The sequence below is a fragment of the Nanorana parkeri genome, unplaced genomic scaffold, assembly GCF_000935625.1.
Source record: "Nanorana parkeri isolate BGI_ZX_2015 unplaced genomic scaffold, ASM93562v1 scaffold439, whole genome shotgun sequence".
NCBI classification, from domain to species: domain Eukaryota; kingdom Metazoa; phylum Chordata; class Amphibia; order Anura; family Dicroglossidae; genus Nanorana; species Nanorana parkeri.
This window is the reverse complement of record NW_017306707.1, coordinates 905,650-929,896: the sequence shown is the minus strand read 5'-3', so window position 1 is coordinate 929,896 and position 24,247 is coordinate 905,650. Positions and strand designations below refer to the sequence as shown.

The window sequence follows — 24,247 nt, the reverse complement described above, 5'->3', positions numbered from 1 at the left end:
ATTTTAATGAAGACTGTAAACCTTGTGGCAGCCTGCAGCTGTGGGATGACTATATGTATGCATCTGGGGCTAGGGGAGGGTATAAGACATACAAGCACTATTATGCAGCCGGATAGTACTGGCCAGCTGACATGTCAGGCACACGGTTGCAGACCGCGTACCTAACTTGCGGGAGCAGCTCCACGGTCTGCATCTGTGTCGGATGCAGACCGCAGAGCAGCTCCTGTTAGCCTTGGTTTCCTTCGGCCGGAGCTCTGACAGTTCTGAGCTCCGGCCACAGGAAAGAATGTATGCGAGTAGGATCGATCAGTGGTTATCTGGGGGTGATTAATGAGGACTGCTTAGGAGGGGGAGCATATTATTTTATGTGTGGGGGGGTTAATAAGGGGGAGTGTAATATTTTGTGTGTGTGGGGGGGGTTAATAAGGGGGGAGTGTATTATTATATGTGGGGGGGGTTGATAAGGGGGAGTATATTTTATGTGTGTGATTGCGATGATTGCAGTGCTGAGCCGGCAGTGTGTGCTTGGCCCGTGCGGCATTCTTCTTCCGACCACGCCACCAACCCACCAAAAATCGTACGATTTTCGGCAGGTTTTCCAGCGTGCTTGGAAGACGAAAGTCGTATGACCTTACAGTAGATGCGGTTGCACGCTGCCCATACAACTGCCGATTATCGTACGATAATCGGCAGGTTTATGGGCACCTTTAGTGTATGTGTATATTAGGCCCCATTCACACCTACAGTATATTTCAGGTGTGATTAGGGATTCCTGCGTCAGGAACTTGCGTTTTCCTGCAGCAGGAATCCCTAATCTGCCGTTTACAAGCGGCAACGATCAGAAGATAAGAATTATCATAAGATTATTTAAGAGGGTGTGTTTAGGGGCGGAGTTAAGGCCGGGGCAGGGTAAGGGTTGGGTGGGGCAACTGGTGGCTAGTGACTCTTAAGGCCTGGCTAGTAGCTCAGGACTTGAAATTTTGAGCCCTGTTATAGATAATAGGTTTATTCAATCTTAACATAATATATTGCCTAAAATTGCATTTCTAATTTGTCTGAGTTCACCATGCTTTTGAAATAAGTTTACAAATGACATAACTACAAGCACATCTAGTTACCCGGCCTGGCCATAATCTTGTATCAGTTGTGTACACAGGGTTCAGTACACAGCTGGTGGAGAGTCTAGCATGCCATCTTGGAGAAGAATGTGCACACATATGCTGCGGATTCTATAAATAGTGACCAGTGAACAGTGTCAGGCTTTCTTGAATGTACATAGCTATCAGTGCAGCCTCATGCCAGGTTGCGGCTCAGGTCTGGGCTTGTTCCTGGGTTTGCAGTCAATCCATTCCAGTGCCGTTTTTCCAAGCCATGTCCAGTGAGAAGGGGGTACAAGCCTAGCTATCAAGACATGTTCATAAACTGTAGTGCTTTAGAGGATTACCTCTCCAAATATGGGATTACTCCAGGAATAGGAACATTTGTACAAGTGGAATGGTAAAGATGCTCCCATTCCTGGGGTATATTGCTATGGCGCAGGGACAGTAAATCTGCACATTTATTGAGAATGTGGTTGCATGCTACAGTTCATAATTTTACTCTATGAAGAAAGCCAACTATTTATGAAGAAAAGTATACCCTTAGGCCAGGTTCACACCATCTTCCGGACCAGATCTGCAATGCGGGGCATTGTGTTTTTGCCGCGATTTTACCACGATTTTGCACGTTTGTTTTTTTTGTTTTGCTTGAAATGGGCCTTCAGGTGCTTTTGCATGCATTTTTGTGCATTCCAGACCAGAGAAAATGTGACAAGCAGTATTTTTATTTTTGCCTGGTCCGGAACGAACTGCACTGGTGTAAACAGAGCCCAGAAATACTATTGGGATGCTTTTTTGGTCCGGGAACAAACTGTTCTGGTCTAGACATGATCCGGACATGGTTTGAAAAAGCCCTTAAAGTGTAGATCGTGGCTCAAAAAAACCACAATTTTCTACATTTTTTGCAATAAATGTACATATCCCCCTATTTCTTGCAAGTACAGAAAAATACCTAATTTGGGAACTTCATGTTTCGGCTGACAACGCAGCGATGTTCCTGGAATAAAGTCCTAGGTAGCATTATCAGTCCTGCCCATTGGTCTACAGAACTCTGCCTATCCCACACCCTTTATATCCCATTCTACATGCTTCCATTGATTTATTTTCCTGCAAGTAACAATGCTACTGCCTTGATTCCAAAGAAAGATCTCTTGGGAGAAAAAGTTCTGTAGGCGTGCCCGCATAAGCTCCTAGCGGGTGACCTTGCAGAAATGTTATAAGCCTGGTGGTGATGTCTGAGGAAGTTAAAAAAAGTTGTTCCGCACTTCAGGAGCAAGGTAAAATAAATTGCTGGACTTGGGGGAGAGGGCAATTTTAGGGTTAAAATTAGGTAATGCCTGGCCAAACCCTTAAAAATAATGTAGAATATAATGTTAGAAAACCATACTTAATATATTGATGACCTAGTTAGTACAGTAGTGTAGTATCATGGGTTGGTATACTTTTTGGGTTTATTTAGGAAGACCATGGAGGCAACATGTTTTTTTTAAAGTACTTATAGACCGAGAACATTCATAACTTTTTAAAATATTTCCATTAAAAATTATTTCTGATTCTACTGCCCTTGTTCATAAAGCTGTAAAGATGAAACATTTCCAAAAGGAACACTTAGAAAAGGCACGTAGATCACTAGTCGATGTTGCGCTATACATGAATTGCAACGCTGTGTTCTGGTATGGTAAGGGTCCTTCCTCTATATAGGTTACAGCCTTATTGGGAATGATTATTTTTCATTATTTAAACTCTCGCATAAAATAATAAATGGTTGGTAAATGTATTTACCATACAATATTGCCAGGACTATACCTATGGAATGGAAATTCCGTAAGTAGTCAACCTCTGGAAGGAAGGACAGATTCGGCACCAATTCAGAGATGATTTGGGGACCTACAGCTGAGTCATACACAAATAAGATACAGTATTGAATATAGCTAATGTACTTAAAATGTATTTTTAAGGTTTAATTCCTGAGTTTAGTGTCGCTTTAAATGTCTGTTGAAAACTATGTTGTCTAGTCAGTTTAATTGATTTATACGCTTTTATCTCATGGACTTTTAACACACCAAGTCTGTCCTAAGCCCCCCTTGTCCCCTTCTCTTTTTGCCTTCAATCTCTCTTGGCACCAGATTCTTGTCCTACCTTTTGCATTTTATAACCTCTTCATCGTCAGTATCCAGTATTCTTTTGCTTTGGAAACTGGGTATCTTCTACGTGTACTGATTTGTTTGTTCTTACAGTGCAAGAGACTCAGTAGGGGTCGAAGTTTTGGGTTGTTTTTTTTTTTCTAGCACTGTGCCTTTTCTGAAAGTTTACTGCTTAGAAGACCATATTTCTGACTAGAGATGACGGTTTACAATGTGATCTCATTTCTCTTCACATTGTTAGTTCTCTGCAAGTAAATTTAGCTTTCTGGCTCCTGAGATTGGCCAAGCTAAGCGATAAATGCAAGCACTATAAATAGTATCTAGGCTTAATAGTGTGAGATGTAAAAGCATTTGAACAATGCTTTTCAACATGTATCTACCATCCAGACCTTTAGATCAAGTTTATCCATAATGCTAAGCAACCAAGCCTTCCAATGCCCACTTTCTCCTAAGACGTACCAGTCCATATTCATTGTGGGGAGAGATCTCCTGGATGGGGACACTTATGGCAAAAAAAAAACTGTCAAAGCTCAAACACTTTGCTACGCTATCCAAAACAAAATAAAAACTTTTTTTGTTGGAGGTGGACTTTAACCCTTGTGGTGAGGCTACCCCTGCACTGCAAAGGGTTAACTGCTCATTTTACTATGGGCTGAAAATAAAGAAGAAATACTCACCCGATCCTCAGACCTGTGGAAGTACTCCGTACTTTGTTGAAGCACCTTTGGCAGCAATTACAGCCTCAAGTCTTTTTGGTATGAAGCAGCAAGTTTTGCACACCTGGATTATGGGATTTTTCAGAAATCCTTCTTTGCAAATCCTCTCAAGCACAATTAGCTTGGAAGGAGACTATCAGTGGACAGCCATTTTCAGGTCTCTCCAGAGAAGTTCAATAGGGTTCAAGTCAGGGCTCTGGCTGGGCCACTCTAGGACATTCACAGAGTTGTCCCTAAGCCACCCCTGTGTTTTCTTGGGTGTGCTTAGGATCATTGTCATGTTGGAAGGTGAATCTTCGGACCAGTCTGAGGTCCTGACCCCTCATTGAGGATATCTCTGTACTTTGCTCCATTCTGCTTTCCCTTAGCCATGACCAGTCTCCCAGCCCCTGCTGCTGAAAAACAACCCCCCCCCCCACACACACACACCCACCACACACAGCCTGATGCTGCCACCACCATGCTACACTGTTGGGATGATATTGGGCAGGTGATGAGTGGTGCCTGGTTTCCCCCAGACAGAACTGTTTAGGTCAAACAGTTACATTTTGGTTTACTCAGACCAGAAAATCTTTGTTCCTCAGTCTTAGTCCTTCAAGTGGGCTTTCATGTGTTTTTCACTGAAGAGAAGCATTCCGTCTAGCCACTCTGCCATAAAGGCCAGATCGGTGAAGGGCTGCAGTGAATGTCGTCCTTCTGAAACCTTGTCCCATCTCCACACAGCAAACAAGTTACTTATATTAAGAGGCCTAGTGTTTGGGGACATTGTCTTGCCGCTATCCAAACCATTAGTAAGACCTCACGTGGAATTCAGCTTTGGGCAAGATCAGCTTTGGGCAAGAGTCTAGAAAAGTATTGTAGAATTAGAGCACAGAGAAGAGCTTCTAACATAATGAAGGACATCAGTTATGAGGAAAGGTTAGCTGAACCGAATGTTTTCACCTTTCGCTATTATAAAATGTAAGTTAGAGTTTTGTTTTTTTCAGCAGTCCGTTTTCTATTGAGGATAATACCTAAACCAGAGTTTTATTTTGCCAGAGGAAGATCCTGCCTCCAGTAGCAATTTCTTTTCCACGTCCTCTTTTACTCCCTACTACTTCTTCTGCTATATTGACAGGTATTAGACTAACAAAAGTACTGTGTAAACCACTGATCAGCCACCTTCTCCAATCCACTACTGTCCCAAGTACCTGCTCTCATTCCCTTGTCACTGTCACTTCTGCGTCTCCCAGTCAATGCACCCCCTCTTAGTCCTCCCTGGCTAATGCCCCCCATTTAGACCTATCCCCCCCAACCAATGTGCCCTCTCCCACAGCGCTTCTCTCAATAAAGTTGCTCATAGAGCTTTGACTCACCTAAGGGTGGACAAGGCAGGTGGTGTCAGTAGTGAAAGTGAAAAGTTTTCTACTGCTGGTGCGGAAACTAGGCCCCGCATACATGAGAGGTAGAGAAGCTGATGAATGGAGCTTCATCCTGCTGGTGCCTAATTTCACCAAGCCTTACTACAGCAGCCCACTGCTAAGCTCCCGGGGATTTGTAAGACCAGCTTTTACAGTACTCTGTGCTCCCCACAAGCCACTGCTCTGCCCACTTTGCAAGTCAGTATAACAGTGACTTTTGCCACTGTACATTACAGAGATATGTGTGGGGTTGAGCTGTTACTTTCACAGCCATCTTGTAGTAAGGGTGTGTCATGATGCCTTGTTGGAAATCTGCAAGTGTTTGGTTTTGAGCACTGGCAGGTTCCCACCTTCAGGCTTCCACCGAGCTGGCTCACATGAGATGGAAAACTCTGTTCTTAATTTTTGTTTGTCTCTAAAAAGAGTACTTGCATTTCTTGTACGTAGCGCCCCATGTCATTACCCTCTGTCCTCACCTGCACACACTGCCTGCTGTCATACCCTCTGCACTTCTCTCCCACACTTACTGCCCTATGTGCCCTTGGCACTCCTCTCCTGTACATACTGCCTGCTACCATGCCATCCATAGTTCTCTCTTGCAGATATTGCCAGCTGTCATACCCACTGCACTCCTGTCCTATACATCCTGCCCCATGGCATACCCCTCCCCTGCATACTGCTGTCATATGCTCCATACTTCTTTCCTGTACATACTGCCACGGTCATGCCCTCCACATTCCTCCTGCACGTACTGCTCACTGTAATACCCTTCAGCCTCCTCTCTTGCACATACTGTCTGTCATACCCTCTGCACTCTTTTCCTATACATACTGCCCGTGTCATAATGTGCCCACTCCTCTCCTACGCATGCGGCTAATGTCAAACCCTCTACTCCTCTCCTGCACATACTGCCTAATTCTGTGCTGAAATGCTTCCTTAAGATTTTTCACAATATCCTCAACCTTCCTTGCTCTGGGCACACTTTTCTGCTAGTCTAAAAAAAATGGTTGGTGTGGCTAGCTGTAGTGATGGCCTTTATTCCTGGTAAACCGACGAGCTGAATACGTATTCTTATAAAGATTTGTCTCCCGTAAATGGCTACAATGATGCGCGCCCCCCATGCTGTGTAAGCAGCAGGTGCAGATTAATTCATTGTCACCAACAGTAGCCTATTAATGCTGCTTCTGCAGATTGCTCACCAACCCAAAATATCTTTACCCCAAGTGATCACGTACACAGTACTCGCTGCTTCCTTGAAACTTCTTGTATGAGGTGGGAAAATTCCTTGGGACTCCCTGACCCTTTTCACCTCACTATGTATTCAGTGCCGGTGTCCGGTTCCTTATGACGAAAGAAGTTTGCAACTTCAACCTTTTCATTGACACACATCTGTTTCTAGTGTCAGTTTGAGTTGTTGGTGGGCCCTGTGCAAACGTATGTGTTGTAGGTTTGTAGCATGAGGAGATAGGAATAGCCATTCTTAAACTTACACTCTAGGTCGTAGTAGCACAGTGTTTTCCAGCAGCTGCAACATCCTATGAAAAGAGAAAGGGGTAACATTTTGAAAATGGGAAGAGCTTCATATAGCGGACTTTCAGCACATTCTAATTTTTTTTCCAGCATTTCAAATGTGCCAAGGAGAGTTGGCCCCCACTGGGATTGCCCTAGGGACTGTCCCCATCATTACAGTCTACACTTGTGGCCCCATAGAGTCCAACATTTCTAAGTTTTCTGCCATCTCATATGTGATCCATCATCTGCTAGCAACTCATTCCCCGCAGTACCACAGTGTCCGCTCCAGTCTACACCTCTTACACTTCCTGTAGCTGTGTTCCTGTTTGAGAGGCTCTGCTTTATTGAAAACTTCAGTGGCAAGCAGCTGGCCTGTCCTTCCATGAGTGGAATCTCTAAACCATGCAGCCAAGTTCCAATTGCCTCTCTTCAATGTGTACTACTTGGAACTACGTGGTTCCCATTGAAATTGTTCTTGAGGAGAATGTACTGACTGCACAATCTAAGGCCCTTTACTCCTTACACAATCTTATTGATATATAAAGTCTAGTGCTTCACCTTCTGCCTGGAAACCTGATGAAAAGGCCTTTGTTTTTTTGTTTTTTTTAAAGAAACTACTTCTGAACATAAAAAAAATAAAATACAAGATAGTATAAATTCACTTTAAAGCCCAACCCCGGGAACGTTCAGTTCTTACGTTTTAGCTAGCAAACGTGTGCCCATTCACTTAATGGTGAACATATAAAAAAGAAAAACAAAAATATTGTGGTGATTTTATGCAGTGCTGGAGGGGGTTGTGTATCGCAGCTAAATAATCAAAGAAACTTTCTGGATTATAAAACAAAAATGACCCATCCAACAGCCGTTTTACATTGATCACCATGCTTTAGGGCTGTCAGGGCTGCAGACCACTTAACCTATCATTATTAAACACTCAGTGTGTTCCTATAGTACCTCATCTAATAACTACACTGTACTAACAACTAAACAAAGATACAAAACTGTGTATCAAAGGATCGTTAAAAAGATGGTCTTATTACATCAAATAGAAATATAGTATGTTGAAACAAATGATCAGAAAACCTATTGTGTGGGTATCATTCAGGGCTTATTCACACCATAAACCGTGTGTTCCAGAGTGGTCAGCTGCTGTTTTGCATTCCGGCAGGCTTCCTGTGTTCAGGAGCAGGAGGGGGCATGGCGGTACAATGAAGTCAATGGCACCACAGTGCCTTCTGGTCCAGTGCGATTTGAAAATATGCTTCAAGCACTATTTTTTCAGATTGCAATGGACCAGAATGCAGGCTTTGTTTTCCCACGCGTTCTGGTGTGGGTGATCGCACTGGGGGCGGGGGGTGTGCCATTGACTTTAGTGCACTGCCACGCCCCTGAACGCAGGAAGCTGGCCAGGATGCGATAAAGTGCATTCCAGCAGCTGACCGCTTGGAATTGGGAGAAAGTGCTGCGGTCGGATGAGACCAAAATTGAGCCCTTTGGCATCAATTCGACTCGCCGAGTTTGAAGGAAGAAAAATGCTGACTTTGACCCTAAGAACACCATCCCTATAGTCCAGCACGGTGGTGGAAACATTATGCTTTGGGGCTTTTTCTCTGCTGAAGGTACAGGCCGACTTTGCCTGAATTGAGGGGCCAATGGACAGGGTCACGTATTGTAAAATCTTGGATTAGAACCTCCCACTATAAACCAGAACACTGAAGATGGGTCGTGATTGGGTCTTTCAGCAAGACCATTACCCAAAACATACCGCCAAGGCAGCAAAGCAGTGGCTCAAGAAGCAGCACATTAAGGTTACAGAGTGGCCCAGCCAGTCTCCAGACCTTAATCCTATAGAACATTTATGGAGGGAGCTAAAACTTCGAGTTGCCAAGCGACAGCCAAGAAACCTTAAGGATTTAGAGAAGATTTGTAAAGAAGAGTGGACCAAAATCCCCCCTGAGATGTGTGCAAACCTGGTAACCAACTACAAGAAACGTCTTACCTCTGTGGTTGCCAACAAGTGTTTCTCCACCAAGTACTAAGCCGTGTTTTGCTTGGGGATCAAATACTTATTTTACTCACTGAACTGCAACTCAATTTATAACATTTGTATCATGTTTTTTTCTGGATTTGTGGTTGTTATTCCATCTCTATCATTTAAAATACACCTAAGATAAAAATGATAGACCTTTTCTTTGTAAGTGGGCAAACTTACAAAATCTGCAGGGGATCAAATCATTATTTTCCACACTGTATATCTTTGGACTTGGCCACTTGATTATCTTATTTGGGCTTCAGTATCACTTCTAAGCAGATGATAATCAAATGCATCTCTTGGCTCCTGATTGTCCTATGTTCCTTTTTTTTTTTTTTTTGCAACCTTAAAAAGATAAAATATGACAAAAAAACGGTTGGTTTCCCTTTAAACTTAAGATGGATAAAATAGAAGTTGTCTTTCCACTATCTTAGTCTTCCTGCTTGCCTGAAATTATAGGTATTACCTTGTCAATCACCCCAGCTTCCCAAACACATTGCTTGGAGGGGGGAAGGTTAACATTTCATTCCTCTTTCAGTCATATATTTACTCAGTATGCACTTTGCATCATTTTCATCTTAATATATTTACCCACATAGGTTCTGTCATCAGGTCCCTCATAATGTTCTAACTTAATTATTGCAAGATCCTCCGCTGTGTGCAAACAGACCTTGAAAAGGGCCAGGAAAAAAATAAGATTCGGTTCCCATAGATTTCAATGGGGTTTGCTGCTTTGTTCATATTTAGCAGATTTGTGTTTGTTTTTTTACAGTGTTTTTTTTGTAGTGTGAACGTTTGTTCACTCATCACTACTACCGCAGATACTTCAGGTCAAAACCAGCAAAGTTTTTTGATATCACTAATGTTAGGGAGTGCATAAATATATATATATATGTATTCTCTGTGCTTTTCATCGTGTACTAATAGTGCATGTACAGCGTGTAAAAAAGGCCAGAAAACATTTAACTGTAGTTTGTAAAAGTCTAAAAATGTTATTGACAATTTGTTTACCGTGTAGCCGTACATCTCTGTAGGAAGGGCTGCATGTGTTAGACTCATCCTGCAGTATTTTTTGAGTATTCAATGCTTGCTGACATTCTACATGACCGTGTATTGCTTTGTAACCACATTTTCTAATGTATACTGACCAGTCCTAGTCATTGGATACACTTGAATTTAAAAGTAGTCATATGCTGCAATAAAGACACGGCCTCCACATAGCTGTGCAAAGGCAAGAAAGACATGGCCTCCACATGGCTGTGCAAAGGCAAGAAAGACATGGCCTCCACATAGCTGTGCAAAGGCAAGAAAGACATGGCCTCCACATAGCTGTGCAAAGGCAAGAAAGACATGACCTCCACATAGCTGTGCAAAGGCAAGAAAGACATAGCCTCCACATAGCTGTGCAAAGGCAAGAAAGACATAGCCTCCACATAGCTCTGCAAAGGCAAGAAAGATATGGCCTCCACATAGCTGTGCCAGGACAAGAAAGTCATTGCATAGCTATGTGGTGGCCATATCTTTCTTGCCTTTGCATAGCTATGTGGAGGCCAAGGCAAGAAAGACATGACCTCCACATAGCTGTGCAAAGGCAAGCAAGATATGGCCTCCACATAGCTGTGCAAAGGCAAAAAAGACATGACCTACATGGCTGTGCAGTGGCCATTGCATAATATTTTGTTTTTAGTGTTTTATTATATGCAAGTATACTTTTTAATTTGTTCTTAAAGTATATCTTAAGGCAACATGTTTTCTTAAATTTGTATAGAGTAGGGCATGGATAGAACACCTGCCAGGATTTTATTGCTGCCTTTGCTCCCCTCCTCCCCCAGGGGTATTTGCCCCTTATAGTTGTCTAGAAAGTGATGGGAAATCCAAAATTTTGAGTTGTCTTTAGAGCAAGAATAGAGGGGAAGCTTTCCAATGGAAGTAGAAGTCCATATACCCATCACACTCCTGACCGCTTCATCTAAAAATGAGTAGGTGGGTGCAGCGGTGATCAACGGATGGCACTGTCACATGCACATGATATGACTAGAACACCGGCACTCCAATTACAGATATGATGCGTCTTTATTGACAAGACTTCGACATATCACACAAGTGCAACGTGCCAGGGTCACACAGGATGTCTTGCCAGAGAAAGGGGATCTTGTGTGACCCGAAACATTGCATTGTGTGATATGTTGCATTCTTGTCAATAAAGACACATCATAGCTTTCCAATGACACAGACACATGTGGTGACAACTGTCCAACAGTAGATTTCCCCACTTTATTTCCCCACACTATAACATAAAAGTCAGTTTCAAGACCTCTAGGATCAGGATTTGTTGGAATTCAATTGTTGATGGATAGTCAGACGTTTATCCAACACACAATTGGCACAGATATAGTGAGATAATATTGATCCAAGTAGTGCATCCTGGGGAGTGGAATATATCACAATCCCTGTTGCACACCACCAAACAATGTTGACATGTGAATATTGTATTGTGTAAGTCCTCGGACCTAATGTCTGACATGTACAAATATAAAGTAAAGAGTGGTCTTATCCAAATATTATGGAGTCCTTGTTGTTCAGAGTGTATATCAATCCAGACATAGTACAAGTCCAAATGGGTCTCTTAGTATATCACAGATGGAAGGGTATGGTGAAAAGTGTTATCCATAGAAAATCTCAAACCCTCAGCATGGAAGGCATCAGGCACTACTGCACAGGTGTCCGCCACCTCCAATCTGACATGTTTAGCTCAGCAACTGAGTTTTCTTAAAGATGTGCATCTTTTTCCTCTGGTTTTCATTTAGTTGAGATTATGCTAATTTTTTAGCAGTTGCGCCTTTACTTTGAGAGAAAGCTAGCTTTTTTCCTCATCAGCTTAACTCTTATATGAATGTTTGTGCAATGTCCCCTTTTAATGGAATGGATGAGTGAACATGCTTTTCAGCATACTGATAGAAAATGTAGTCACTTTAAACCCTGCATCAGATGTGCCTTTTAACTCCGAAGCTAAATTACACCTAATTTTTCTGACCCTGTCCTGTGGCTGGCACATTGGCTGTCCTGTTGGAACAAAGACGCATGTTTTAGTGTACAGACCTAGCTTGGGTATAGGTGGCTGGCATCTTATCTATTGTGCATGTGGCACTACGGGTCCCAGCATCCCGACAGATGTAAGGTAAATATGGCAGTTAGTGTTCCTTTGTTTCAGATGAATATTTCATGTACATATCCTGAAAAAATAAATGTTCTCTTGCAAGATAAGAGAAACATTTTTGTACATTTTTGTTTAGAATATTTATATGATTTAGATGATTAGAAGTTGTTATTGCTAGCTCCTCTAAAGTTGTATTTTCTTCCTTTTATAATCTCCCAGGTACAGAACAAGCAGGAGAAGAAACCAGGGACCCCTCCTCCTGTCCCCGTCACCCCTCCAGTAATTACACGCCCTGCTTCCCCCCCACCTGCCAACAAAGTAACAGTCGCCCCTTCCCTGTCTGTAAACATTCCACGATTTTACTTCCCCAGAGGACTGCCCAACCCCACCAACAACCACGAGGACATCATCACCAAGGCTGAAGCTACCTTTGCCAGTATGGAGGATGAAAAGGCAGATATTTATGAAATGGGGAAGGTTGCCAAGGTAAAACAAACCATTGTTATATAATTTACCTGTCTGCTAGGCTTGAAGGAAGGTGGTAGAGTTCAGTAACCAAGCAATCCCATGAAGGCATCAGACCGCAAAAGTTTTAGGCAGGTGTGCTGTAAAGCAAGAATGTTTTCACAAATACAAATTTTCATTTTTATTAATAACATGGACATAAATGAACAGAAGAAACATCAGATCAATATATGGTGTGACCACGCTTTGCCTTTAAAACAGCATCAATTATTCTAGGTACACTTGCACACAGTTTTTGAAGGAACTCGGCAGGTAGGTTGTTCCAAACATTTTGGAGAACTAAGCAAAGATCTTCTGTGGTTGTAGGCTGCCTCAAATCCTTCTGTCTCTTCATGTAATCCCAGACAGACTCCATGATGTTGAGATCAGGGCTCTGTGAGGGCCAAACCATCACTTCCAGGACTCCTTGTTCTTCTTTACACTAAAGATAGTTCATTGGCTGTATATTTGGGGTCGTTGTCCTGCTGAAGATTTGGGGCCAATCACACGCCTCACTGATGGTATGGCATGATGGATAAGTATCTGCTTGTATTTCTCAGCATTGAGGACCAAATCTCCAACTCCATTTTCAGAAATGTCGCCCCGGACTTGCAAGGAACCTCCACAATCCTTCACTGTTGCTGCAGACACTCATTATTGTACCACTCTCCAGCCCTTCTGAGAACAAACTGCCTCCTGCTACAGCCAAATATTTCCAATTTTGACTCATCAGTCCAGAGCACCTGCTGCCATTTTATTGCGGCCAAAAAGCCATACCTCTGAAACAAGCCTAAGTGACTCAACTATGCACAAAAACATAGGAACTGGGGTGCAGAAAAAAGGCAGACAGTACAGTTATAATACAGTGTAAGACAAGAGGGTTAGGAGAGCCCTGATCTTGAGACCTTGCAATGTAATAGGGAAGGCATATTGCTTCTGTAGCACATTAGTAGAGCAGCTTGTCTGTCTTCTCTTTTTTTTCTCCTGTCGGACCTGAATCATCTTCATTCTGCCCCACTGTAGATATGTGGTTGTCCGCTGTACTGGAAAGCAGCCCTGTTTAATGCGGCCGGAGGAGAGAGGACGGGATTTGTGTCTGTACATTCATTTATTGCAATGTGTAGAAAGTAAGTATCAAGGACATAATCAACTTCTTTACTCCCTTTTACAAGGCATAGATTTTGTCATCATTACATAAAGCAGTACAAAGAACAGTAAGAAATGCAAGGTATGGAAATCTGTTACCAAATGAATATACTTTGCACGTCACCCTTCCTCTGTGCACAGCTTTATGTATAAAGACATAAAAGGATCTGAAGTAAGAACTGGCCCTGTTCCCATAGCAGCCTGTCCGGTTTATAGCACTTCCACTTTGTTTCCTTAGGTACTTATATAGTAGCAGTATTATCAGTTACTGCTGGTTATTATTAGGGATGCACCGATACCGTTTTTTTGATATCGAGTACCAATTTTGTTTTTCCGGTACTCGTCGATACCGGAAGTCCCGTTAAGGGTGCAGGGTTGTGTGTAATGACTCGCCACCCAGCTTAGGCGAGAAGCTGTATCCATGCACCCTCATCACCAGGTGACTAGGAAGCTTTAAACCGGCTTTCTGACCAATCAGGAAGCCAGGGGGCGGGTAATGACTCACTGCCTGGCTTCCTGATTGGCCAGGAAGCCGGCTCCATGTTCCCTAGTGACGAGGGAGCATGGAGCCGGCTTCCCGGACAGTCAGGAAGCCGGGGGGGGGGGGGGGCGGTAATGACTCACCCCCTGACAGGCCGGGAAGCCAGCTCCATGTTCACTTGGTGATGAGGGAGCATTGAGCCAGCTTCCTGGCCAATCAGGAACCCGGGCAGCGTGTAATGACTTGCCGCCTGGCTTCCTGATCCCGGAAGTTCTGGTTTACGGACAGGTACTGTCCCAAATACTTGGAACTGGCACATCCCTAGTTACACTACTGTAATAATTACATGCATGAAGTAGTATAGTGCAATAATCGATAACGTTTAATGCCAGTGTTGGCTGAGTTTGTGGCGAGTAATATAGATTTTATGTACGCATGTTATTCCGAAAGATAAAATAAATAAAAATGTAATTATTTATTGCAGGTTGCTAAAGAACTGTCATGATGACACTTCCAAATTCATCTACCTTTTAGCAAAACCAGGCTGCAGCTATTTAGAGCAAGAAGACTTCATCCCTCTCCTGCAGGTGAGGCTGGAGGGACACTTGTCCTTTGTGGAATTGAATGAAAGGTGTAGGTAAAAACCGGCACTCGCAAGGGGATCCGTCCATCAAGTACTTTATTTGTAAAAAGGCATAACAGCAGCAAACAAATGCTTGCATGTTTCAGCCCCCAAACTGGGCCTTACTCGTAGCCAATGAAAGGTTTGCTCCATTTGAATGCTGAATTGTTTTCATGCCGTATTAAAGAGTATGTAACCCCTATGAACGTTGCTTCCTATTTGTCTGTTAAATATACCATTGAAGTCCATAAATTAAGAAAATACCTGTTGATCCTGTTTAGCGATCTGATGGCTTCATGTTCTCTGACTGTGCTGGCTGTTATCAGATATTTGTCCTTAATCTGTCCTAGGGTGACAATGCTGCTCCTTAGATACAGTACAGTGAGTGAGTGTCATCCTAGGACAGGAAGTACATTCATGGTAGGTGTACCAGGTAAAAATAAATGGAAAAAGCCTAAAATAAAGAAAACTAATGCAGCCACTATACCTAAGGACTGGTGAGCTGTAATATATTCTATTTTTGTTTTCAGGTTTAGATACATTTTAATGAACATTTGCATTCTGTGCCTTTCCATAGCCCTTCATGGTGATGGCAAATGTTTTTTAACAGACTCATGAAAGTATAGAGGATGGCTGTTCCGTTTTATTTGGTAGTGTCCTAAGCATTGCCAAGCATTAGGCATAAGCTGAAGTCTCCTTTAGTTATTTGACTATGGAAGTGGTCTCTCCTTTGTAGCATTCTTTCTTTTACAAACAGCTTGCCCAGGCATGCAGAGCATTGCTTTACCAGAACTGAATGTAATTGGCGGGGAATGCTTGTGGATAGGGAGGCATTGTGCTCATAGCCAAAGAGGGGAAAAAAAAACATTCAGGAGCCTGACAGTGCCAACAATGCCCATAAATGGTGAATTGCATTGATTTTGATTATTTAATTATTGCGCCTCGTTCACGTGGGCGGCAGGTTTACACACACCTCTGAAAAGGGATCTGTGGCGGATCACTTTTGCAAGGTGGTTCACAAAAGTTCAGAATGAATACTGCCACCTCCTGATGCTGTTGTGTTTTTGTTTTGTTTATCACAATGGGGATTTTACATTAAAATACTGCACTGCGATGCATTTAGATTAACTTTAATGGATGCATTTGGCAAATGGCACCACCTGCCAAATGCAACATGCTGTAAACACTTTGCGGCAAAACCCTGTTGCCCTGCATACCACCCCGAGCGGCTGCCATGTAGAATTGTAGGTGGGCGGTAAAAACATGGATGATCCTCCTGTTTTTAGCACCTCTATGCCTCCTGTGTGAACAAATATTATGTATTTTTTTTAACACAAACTATAAGGTTGCTATAAAAAAGAAGTTTAGGAAAGTCATACTTTTTTGTCTTGAAATCAACTCTATTCCTTTCCTCCAGGCAGCGGTCTGCAGACAAGACTTCTACTTTCTTTGTGAGAGCAGTGGTCTACCACGCTGGTCACATCTAGAGCTCTGCAGCCAAAGCACATTCTCACTACTCTTTGCAGATCTGTGGCTCTGCCTTGGCAGGTAGTGTGTCAGACCACTGCCGAGACAGTGCTGCTCTAACAGAGGAAGCAACAATCTTTATTTCAGACTGCTGCCTGTGAGGCTTTAACTGGAGATGATTCCAAGGCAACAACAAAAAGCAACACAAATTTTCTAATTTTTTTTATTGCACCCTCAGTGTATCGAATTTGTTTGAAATAAAACTACAATTTGGTTTTAAAGCCCAACTCCAGTCAAAGTTTTATTATAATCCACTCTTTCATACAAAAGAACATCATCGTAGGTAACGCATACATCTCGTTTGTGGTAGGAGACCTGCCAAGTGTATGGCCACCATATAGTACAGCTAGATCCATGTCTGTTCATCCATAGATGTGCTCTGGTCTAAAAGTAATTGCCAACGCTTAGGAACTGCAGTGGGGGGGCACTGGTACAAATGTACAGTTACTTTTAATGCCTATTCATTGAGCTATTGGTACACACAAAAGTAGAAGCATCGAGGAGTTGTGGCGCGTCTCTGTTGTGCCTTTATTTTAGAAACGGGTAAGCACAACTTGTGGTTAGGCTTAGTTTGATTCTGATGGATATGGGTGAGGGTCAGACATAGAATACAGAAGAAAATACACTGACATCCTCTGACAAACATTGACTAATACTCTGATCTGTTCTTTGTAGGAAATTTATATTGTGAACCCTTTAGAAAAGTTGCATTCATTTTTGCATATTAAACACCAAAGATGTGGATATATAATGTTCTTGTGGTTTGTTCCTTGCTACGTTTTCTTGAGCTCCATGGAGCAATCTCCCAAGCTTGTATCCTCACCTACTATTTACATGATTCATAAACCTGCCTCTCTGTTTCAGGACATTGTGGACACACATCCTGGATTAACATTTCTCAAGGAAGCACCTGAATTTCACTCCCGTTACATAACGACGGTAAGTGCCCAGACATGTTATTTGGGACGTATTCATATCATATGCATGGCTGTATCTCACATTATGCATTCGGGGTTAGGGGTTGGTATTGGGGTTATGGTTTATATTAAAACTTGCACAAACATGGCCAGGCGAGTTGAGATATAGGCAGTTGAAGCCTACCTGTTGGCCTTTTTAATATGCTGTGTGGCTTCATTGCCCAGTGAAGAAGCTTTGCAGCTTGCTAAGGGATCTTTGTTAACCTAATTTTTCAGATGAGGTTGGGTCTGATGTTCTTTTGAGTAGAAGGATAAGCCACCAGCACACCAGGGTCCGGATTTTTGGTTAATAGCTGTCATCAACGGCTTTTCAGCTGCTGATGACCGCTATTATTTTACAGGGCACGGTCAGGGGAACTGTTCTGATATAAGTTCATGGACGCTAAAAGCTACCAACGTAAAGCTTCCTGACTTGGCCAGCAGTTGTGTTCTGCTGTAAGCCTTACATCTGTGGCAGTGAAAGGGTTAACATGCAAACTCAATAAGCTCTTTATTTTTGAGCTTCACCTCTCCAGCCCACAAGGATCCATATGGGTCATTAAATTGTCCAACATATAAAGTACTAATATGGAGGCTCAGGAGGCTGAAGGAGGCACCAAGCTCAGCACTTGCAGGAAGATGTCAATATTGACATGGAACTAATAAATGAAATGTGGTTTTTAACAAATGGACTTTTGCTCATGTGTTTTTTTATCACATCTCAGGTTGTGGCAGGTTAAAAAGGATGTATTTCTATATAAAACAGCATTTAGAAAGGTCCAGAATCTTTTTTTTTTTTTGTAAACTATATGAATTTACAATGAGTCGCATACAAAGGCCCTGAATTGTCTCATTTTATTTAGATTAGGCCACCCACATGACTAAATTTCAGATTACGCTGGACACCTTAAAAAAAAATATTTTAGCAGAAACTGCCCTTTTACAATATACTATCCTGCACTTGTTTAAAAGTTGATACATCACACGTGAAAGTCTTGATTGCCTCTGTAAAACTGTTAAAAAATATATTTGTTGGAGAGGCCTCAGAAGCAGACTTTGGGAGCCTCCTGGGGTACAACCTAGTTCTGAAGCACTGTAGCCTGCCCTTCTTAGCGTCAAGTAGAATGCTGTAACTCCGGGGTAGGTAACCTTGGAACTCCAGCTGTGGTGAAACTTCAACTCTCATCAAGGCTCTGCCTATCAGAGCCCTGGGGGAAAAAAAGAGAGGCCAGGGAGGTTGCGATCTGACCATTTTTCATATTACACCCTTAAGAAATCCAAACTTCGCATTTAAGACAGGGCTAGTCAATTTCCGATTGCCAGGTTGGAAGTGCAACTGAAGAGTGTTGTCACCCAATCTCCTCATTTTATGTAATGGTGATCACAAAGTGAGGGAAAATCTTTCCACTGACAGTTGGCCCTGGAACAGGAGGCTGATGAGAAACTCCCAATGGACACCCCTGTCCAAATATGGAATTTCCTCCAACTTCCCATTTCCTGTCATACATTTCCCTAACATAGACACAACAATATATGTATTTGGCAGTGGAATGGCTGCAGTTACGGTTTCCCGAGTTTTCCGCTCCAGTTTTTTAAGATTTTGCATTTGATGTTTGTTGAGCCGTATGGTGTTGGCAGGGACAGCTAACATCTCGATTTTTGAATAATTAACACGAATTGGATGAAATTCAAGCCATGTATGAGCAGCTTAACCTATAACACACTGATCAGGTGCTTTATCTAATCTGCATACATTTCTTTGTTGAACCCTGCAGGTCATTCAGAGAATATTCTACACCGTAAACAGGTCATGGTCTGGAAGAATCTCCCCTACAGAGCTTCGCAGAAGTAACTTACTTCAGGTAGGAATTGCTGTTATATCTTACAGCTAATGTATGGGGGCCTATTGACCTCTTTAGGGCCTCTTAACATTGTGTACATATCCTGAAAGATCCCACTTAAGTGCAACTACTATTGAAGTGCAATGTTTGGATGATGATCAGGCCCTTTATAACTTCCTAGGTGGTGGTGAGTGCTTCTGACATGAATGTTTGTTATTGCATTTGTTGCAAAAAATCTGAGCGTGACAGAGATGATCTTTCTCTTTTCCTATCGCCGAAGGGGAAAGGAGCTGCAGTGTGCGGGCTTCCCGGCATGGTGAAGGGAAGTCCAGAACTTTAAGGACAGGCAGGAGTCTTATTGCATGTCTTTTCTTGGGGTAGACACCTGCTGAGACTAAGCTAGTTGGTCTTAATTTGCAAATCAGTAGCAGTGAGTACCTTCAAATAAATATGCAAACAGTTGGCCAGTTCAGTATGTATGATTTGTACAAATCTGTCCGTTATTGGCACACATTTTTAGTGTTCATTGTACATGTTTCTTGTTATACAGACGCTGGCTCTGCTGGAGGAAGAGGATGACGTTAACCAAGTGACAGATTACTTTTCCTATGAACACTTCTATGTCATCTACTGCAAGTTCTGGGAACTGGATACTGATCACGATTTGTTCGTTGACCAGAAGGACTTGGCAAGATATAATGACCATGGTGAGTATAGAGAACAGTTGCCTTATAAATGCACCTTGGTGGGAAGATTACTTCCACCTTTTGCAGTCTAATTTGGTAATCCCCCGCTATGTGTTTATATTTTACCATTCACAAAGCATACCTACAAAAAAAAAAATTAGAAAAAAACGTTTTTTTTTTCTTACCCTTCAAGTTTCTTTGGAGCAGGTTTACACATAGGATTCTCTAGGCAGCTTCTATTGTCCTACTCATCTAGTTTAAAACTGATAAGATCTGCAAGCACAGTATAGACAGGGTTAATTATGGTAAACATAATTCTACAGCCCCATCCTTACCATTACATACAAAGGGAAAACTAAAGCTGGGTATACACGTATATATATTTTTTTTATTCAAACAGCCGGCTGAATGACGAAATTATATAACAGATTCCTCCAACACTCACAAGCATGGATGGAGGAATCCCCTGCTATTTTCATTGTGTTCTGACAGTGGCACTGGCTGCTGTCAGAATACCCAAACAGAGCTTGTAGATTGTTGGCTGCAAGCTCCGTAAGCTGATCAAAGGATGTTGGCCGGAAGGGTGCCAACAGTGACGCCCTCTGTGTGAGTTTCGGTCAGTTCATTAGTAACCGGACGAAATTCAATACATGTATACCCTACTTTGATGTAGATTTTTCGGCAAGTAAAAAGATAAGCAGCCATTTTTAAAGATTTGTTTTTTAAATTCTGCTATGAATGGGAGCATGCAACAAATATAAAGTAGGTGCTTTCCAAGTTTGGCTGCAGGAGCAGAAATACACTTTAACCTGCAGGAAGAGGGTACTCTTCTCAGCCGCTGCCGTGATGTCATCTGGTTTAAAGTGATTGGAGAGAAGGTTTAGGAAGACATTTCTATTCCATAGAAACATTTTTTTTGTGTTTTAGTTTTGTGTCTTCTATTGTTTCGGGGGTATAAATACATCTTGGCTGTTGCTCTCCTGGACATCCATAAATGTGTCCATTAGATCAAGACTGTGAAAGGGAGGTTGTTGGAGCCACAGCTGGGCTCAGAAGCAGAATTGTCAGTTCAGCAGGCAAAGTAGAAGAGACTCGGAGAATGACTGTTTGCTGATCTCCTGCTGCTGTACTGAGCACTTCCAGGATCACACTGGGAGTCCTGGCACCAGTAGAGGCCTCTGTACCTCATCTTCTGATGTCTATATAAAGCAAGCCATTCATGAAAAGAGGGCAGCTTCCCCACGGGGGTTACGTTCACTTCTCCGGGAGTGGAAAGGTGACCTCATTGCCTTCTTATCACTGTGTGGATCTATTAGAAAGCCTTCAGAGCTTTATCTTCATTCTTCAGTGAAGAAGTAAACAGGTTTCCACATTCTGTATGAAGGCAGAGGCTCTGAGAAATCAGTTTATGGCTCTTACCTTAAATAAAGGGCTACAAACTGCTATTTTGGAAACTTTTTTTTTCTTTTCAAACTTAAAAAATAATTGTAAACTTTTTTTTTTTTCCCCTCCTTTACTTACCTCCTCCCCACTGTCCTTCTCTTGCACCCTCCAATTGTCCCACTATACAGACCTCATGACTACCCCATATTAATATGGCCCATGCTGGGGTCCCCGCTTTAGCCATTTCCTATTCCCACCCATTTACCCCAAAGAATGACCATTTAAAAAAAAAACCCTTTCTATGTTTAACAAGGGCTGACGGTGGTGACATGGCCTTTACCAATGCTATGGAACTGGTTTTCACTCATTACCATGAAATACTCTGCTTGCTATACATACCATTGAAAACCTTGCTGATGTCGAATTTCCTCATGGCTGTATACTATCTACCTTCTCTTCTGTAACAAGCCTTACATTGTGAAATCTTGCAACTGATGCCAGTATGGAAAAAACACAAAAATCAGGATCAGTCTGCAACATGTTAGTACTTAAAAAGTTTGTACACTGCATGATCTTCAGAATTCAGGGAATTTATTTATTTTCCCCTCAGGTGCCTTGTATTGTCACATGTTTAAGGAGGCAGATCCAGAGCTATGCATGAATTAAGTAAATCCTGCATGATTTCATTCATAGACCTATATATGTCTCACACTCATTTTACACACATTGCACATTTGCAGTGGCACTTCATCAGGGGCAGGTACTATTGCAAAGAGTAGAGAGAGATGGAATCCTCAGCCCTTCCTCTAAATGGCCACCAGGATAAGAACTCGGAAGTAGGAAACCGGAAGGTGCTAGGTGTCATCCTGGCCAGAGACCTCACCTTTCTTCCCCACATCCAATCCTATCCAAATCCTGCCGCCTCCACCTTCATAACATCTCCAAAATACGCCCCTTCCTCACCAATGAAACCGCAAAATGACCCATCCACTCCCTTGTTATCTCTCGTCTAGACTATTGTAGCTCCCTCCTCATTGGCCTTCCACTACACAGGCTCCTCCCCCCTTCAGTATATCATGAATGCAGCTGCCAGACTCATCCACCTAACCAACCCCTCAGTTATTGCAATCCCCCTCTTCCGATCCCTGCACTGGCTTCCAATAACCCAAAGGATAAAATTCAAAATATTAACAACGACTTAGAAAGCCATCCACAACTCTGCCCCCGGCTATATCTCAAACCTGGTCTCAAAGTATCACCCTAACCATCCCCTCTGCTCTTCCCATGAGATCCTGCTTTCCAGCTCCCTTGTCAACTCCTCCCATGCTCACCTCCAGAACTTCTCTAGAGTCTCTCCCATTTTCTGGAACTCTTTACCCCAACCTGTCCGACTATCTCCCACTCCGACTGCCTTTAGGCGTTCTCTAAAGACTCATCTCTTCAGGGAAACCTATCCCACCTCAGACTAACCGCTCAACCATCACATTCTCAAACAATTAATCCCCACACAGCTGCCTCCTCATGTATCACTTGCCCCTCCTTACTAGATTGTAAGCCCTCAGGGGCAGGGCTCTCCTTACCGTCTTGAATTGTATTGTAACTGTAATGTCTTCCTTATATTTTAAAGCGCTGTGCAAACTGCTGGCGCTATATGAATCCTGTAATATAATAATAATAATAATAAGTAAACAAACAAGGTAATCAAGGAAACAGCAGCCTGCTTATTACAGAAAATGTTGGGGGGTTTTCTGTGCCTTTTCACAAGGTTTGTAATAGATAATAGATGCTTTTAGTTTATTATTCAGGATCTGGGTGATGGTTTGCTTAAAACAAAATCCGAAGAAAGTGGGTGATGTGAGAAAGTACAAATGCTGGTAGATAAAGTCAGGATAGTGACTGACCAGTCCAGTTTAGCACGCGGGCCCCTTGAACTCCTCACCATGGAATGTAGCCGGCACTGAGCCCTATCGCTTTCTCTCAGGGTGAATTGTTCGGTGAATATTGTCACTCCTGCTAGGTTTGCTTTGATTTTATATACTGTGCTGTTTTCTTTCCAGCCTCTTCAAACAGAATAATCGAGCGGATATTTTCTGGAGCTGTAACTCGGTAAGACAAGATCTTGGCCTACTATTGCAAATTCTGCTTGTGCGTCTGTTAAGAAGAAGCCATCTTCTGGACAAATGGGACCTCATAAGACAGGACGTTGGGATAACCTGCTTTGTATAGATGGTTTAACTCTTACATTTCATATTCACTGTGTACAGGCTGCGGAAATATTAATTGTACCCAATGTGAAATGATTCGATTGTGCCTGTAACATTCCTACATACAGCAGCCTGCAGTGATGTTCAGTAAATGATAAAATATTGATATAGACCCAGAATCCAATTCATCTGCAGTTCCCAGGGGACTGACATTAACATTGGAGAATTTTCCATCCAGAGTAATGTGTATGTCATGTGTTCACAGGGGGAATGCTGTGCAGAGGGAGGGCAGGATGAGCTATGCAGAGTTTGTCTGGTTCCTGATCTCCGAGGAAGACAAGAAAAACCAGACCAGGTAATATTTTGGATTTCATTCTCCATCTCACAAGACATGCCATGCGGTGTTTGACGGATACCTGATGCTGCAAAGGAACGTCTTAGGACCCATTCACACCACATCCAGATCATCTGTAGAAAAGATTGTTTCCGGACCCAAAATGCATCCTAATATATCCCTATGCTATTTCTGGCCTCTGTTCACACCAGTAAAGTCCGTACCAGACCAGAGAAATACTGCATATCTCATTTTGTCTGGTCTGGAATGCACTGGAACATATGGAAATGCATGCAAACACACTGGACTGCACCTGGAAGCCCATTTTAAGCTTAAAAAAAGGCTCCGGAACGTGGCAAAAACACGTCAAAACGCAATGCACCACGTTCCAGATCTGGTCCAGAAAATGGTGTGAACCTGTCCTCCCAAGTGGTACTATAGGCTGTGCACGTTTCACCTTAATGCATTCTCTGCAAGGTAAAAAAAAACGCTACAGTACCTTCCC

At 42.6% G+C, this 24,247-nt stretch overlaps 1 protein-coding gene across 2 annotated transcripts in view; it reads left to right on the top strand.

Moving 5' to 3' along the window:
* Nucleotides 1-24,247, top strand: part of PPP2R3A (protein phosphatase 2 regulatory subunit B''alpha) — a 77,096-nt gene that overhangs the window by 46,787 nt on the left and 6,062 nt on the right. For both annotated transcript variants that reach the window (XM_018560209.1, XM_018560210.1), the window contains exons 2-9: nt 12,278-12,544; nt 13,586-13,689; nt 14,674-14,776; nt 17,203-17,277; nt 19,070-19,156; nt 19,686-19,842; nt 23,262-23,310; nt 23,674-23,763. In XM_018560209.1, coding sequence (XP_018415711.1) covers nt 12,278-12,544; nt 13,586-13,689; nt 14,674-14,776; nt 17,203-17,277; nt 19,070-19,156; nt 19,686-19,842; nt 23,262-23,310; nt 23,674-23,763 — 932 coding nt within the window. The remainder of the gene's footprint in view (nt 1-12,277; nt 12,545-13,585; nt 13,690-14,673; nt 14,777-17,202; nt 17,278-19,069; nt 19,157-19,685; nt 19,843-23,261; nt 23,311-23,673; nt 23,764-24,247) is intronic.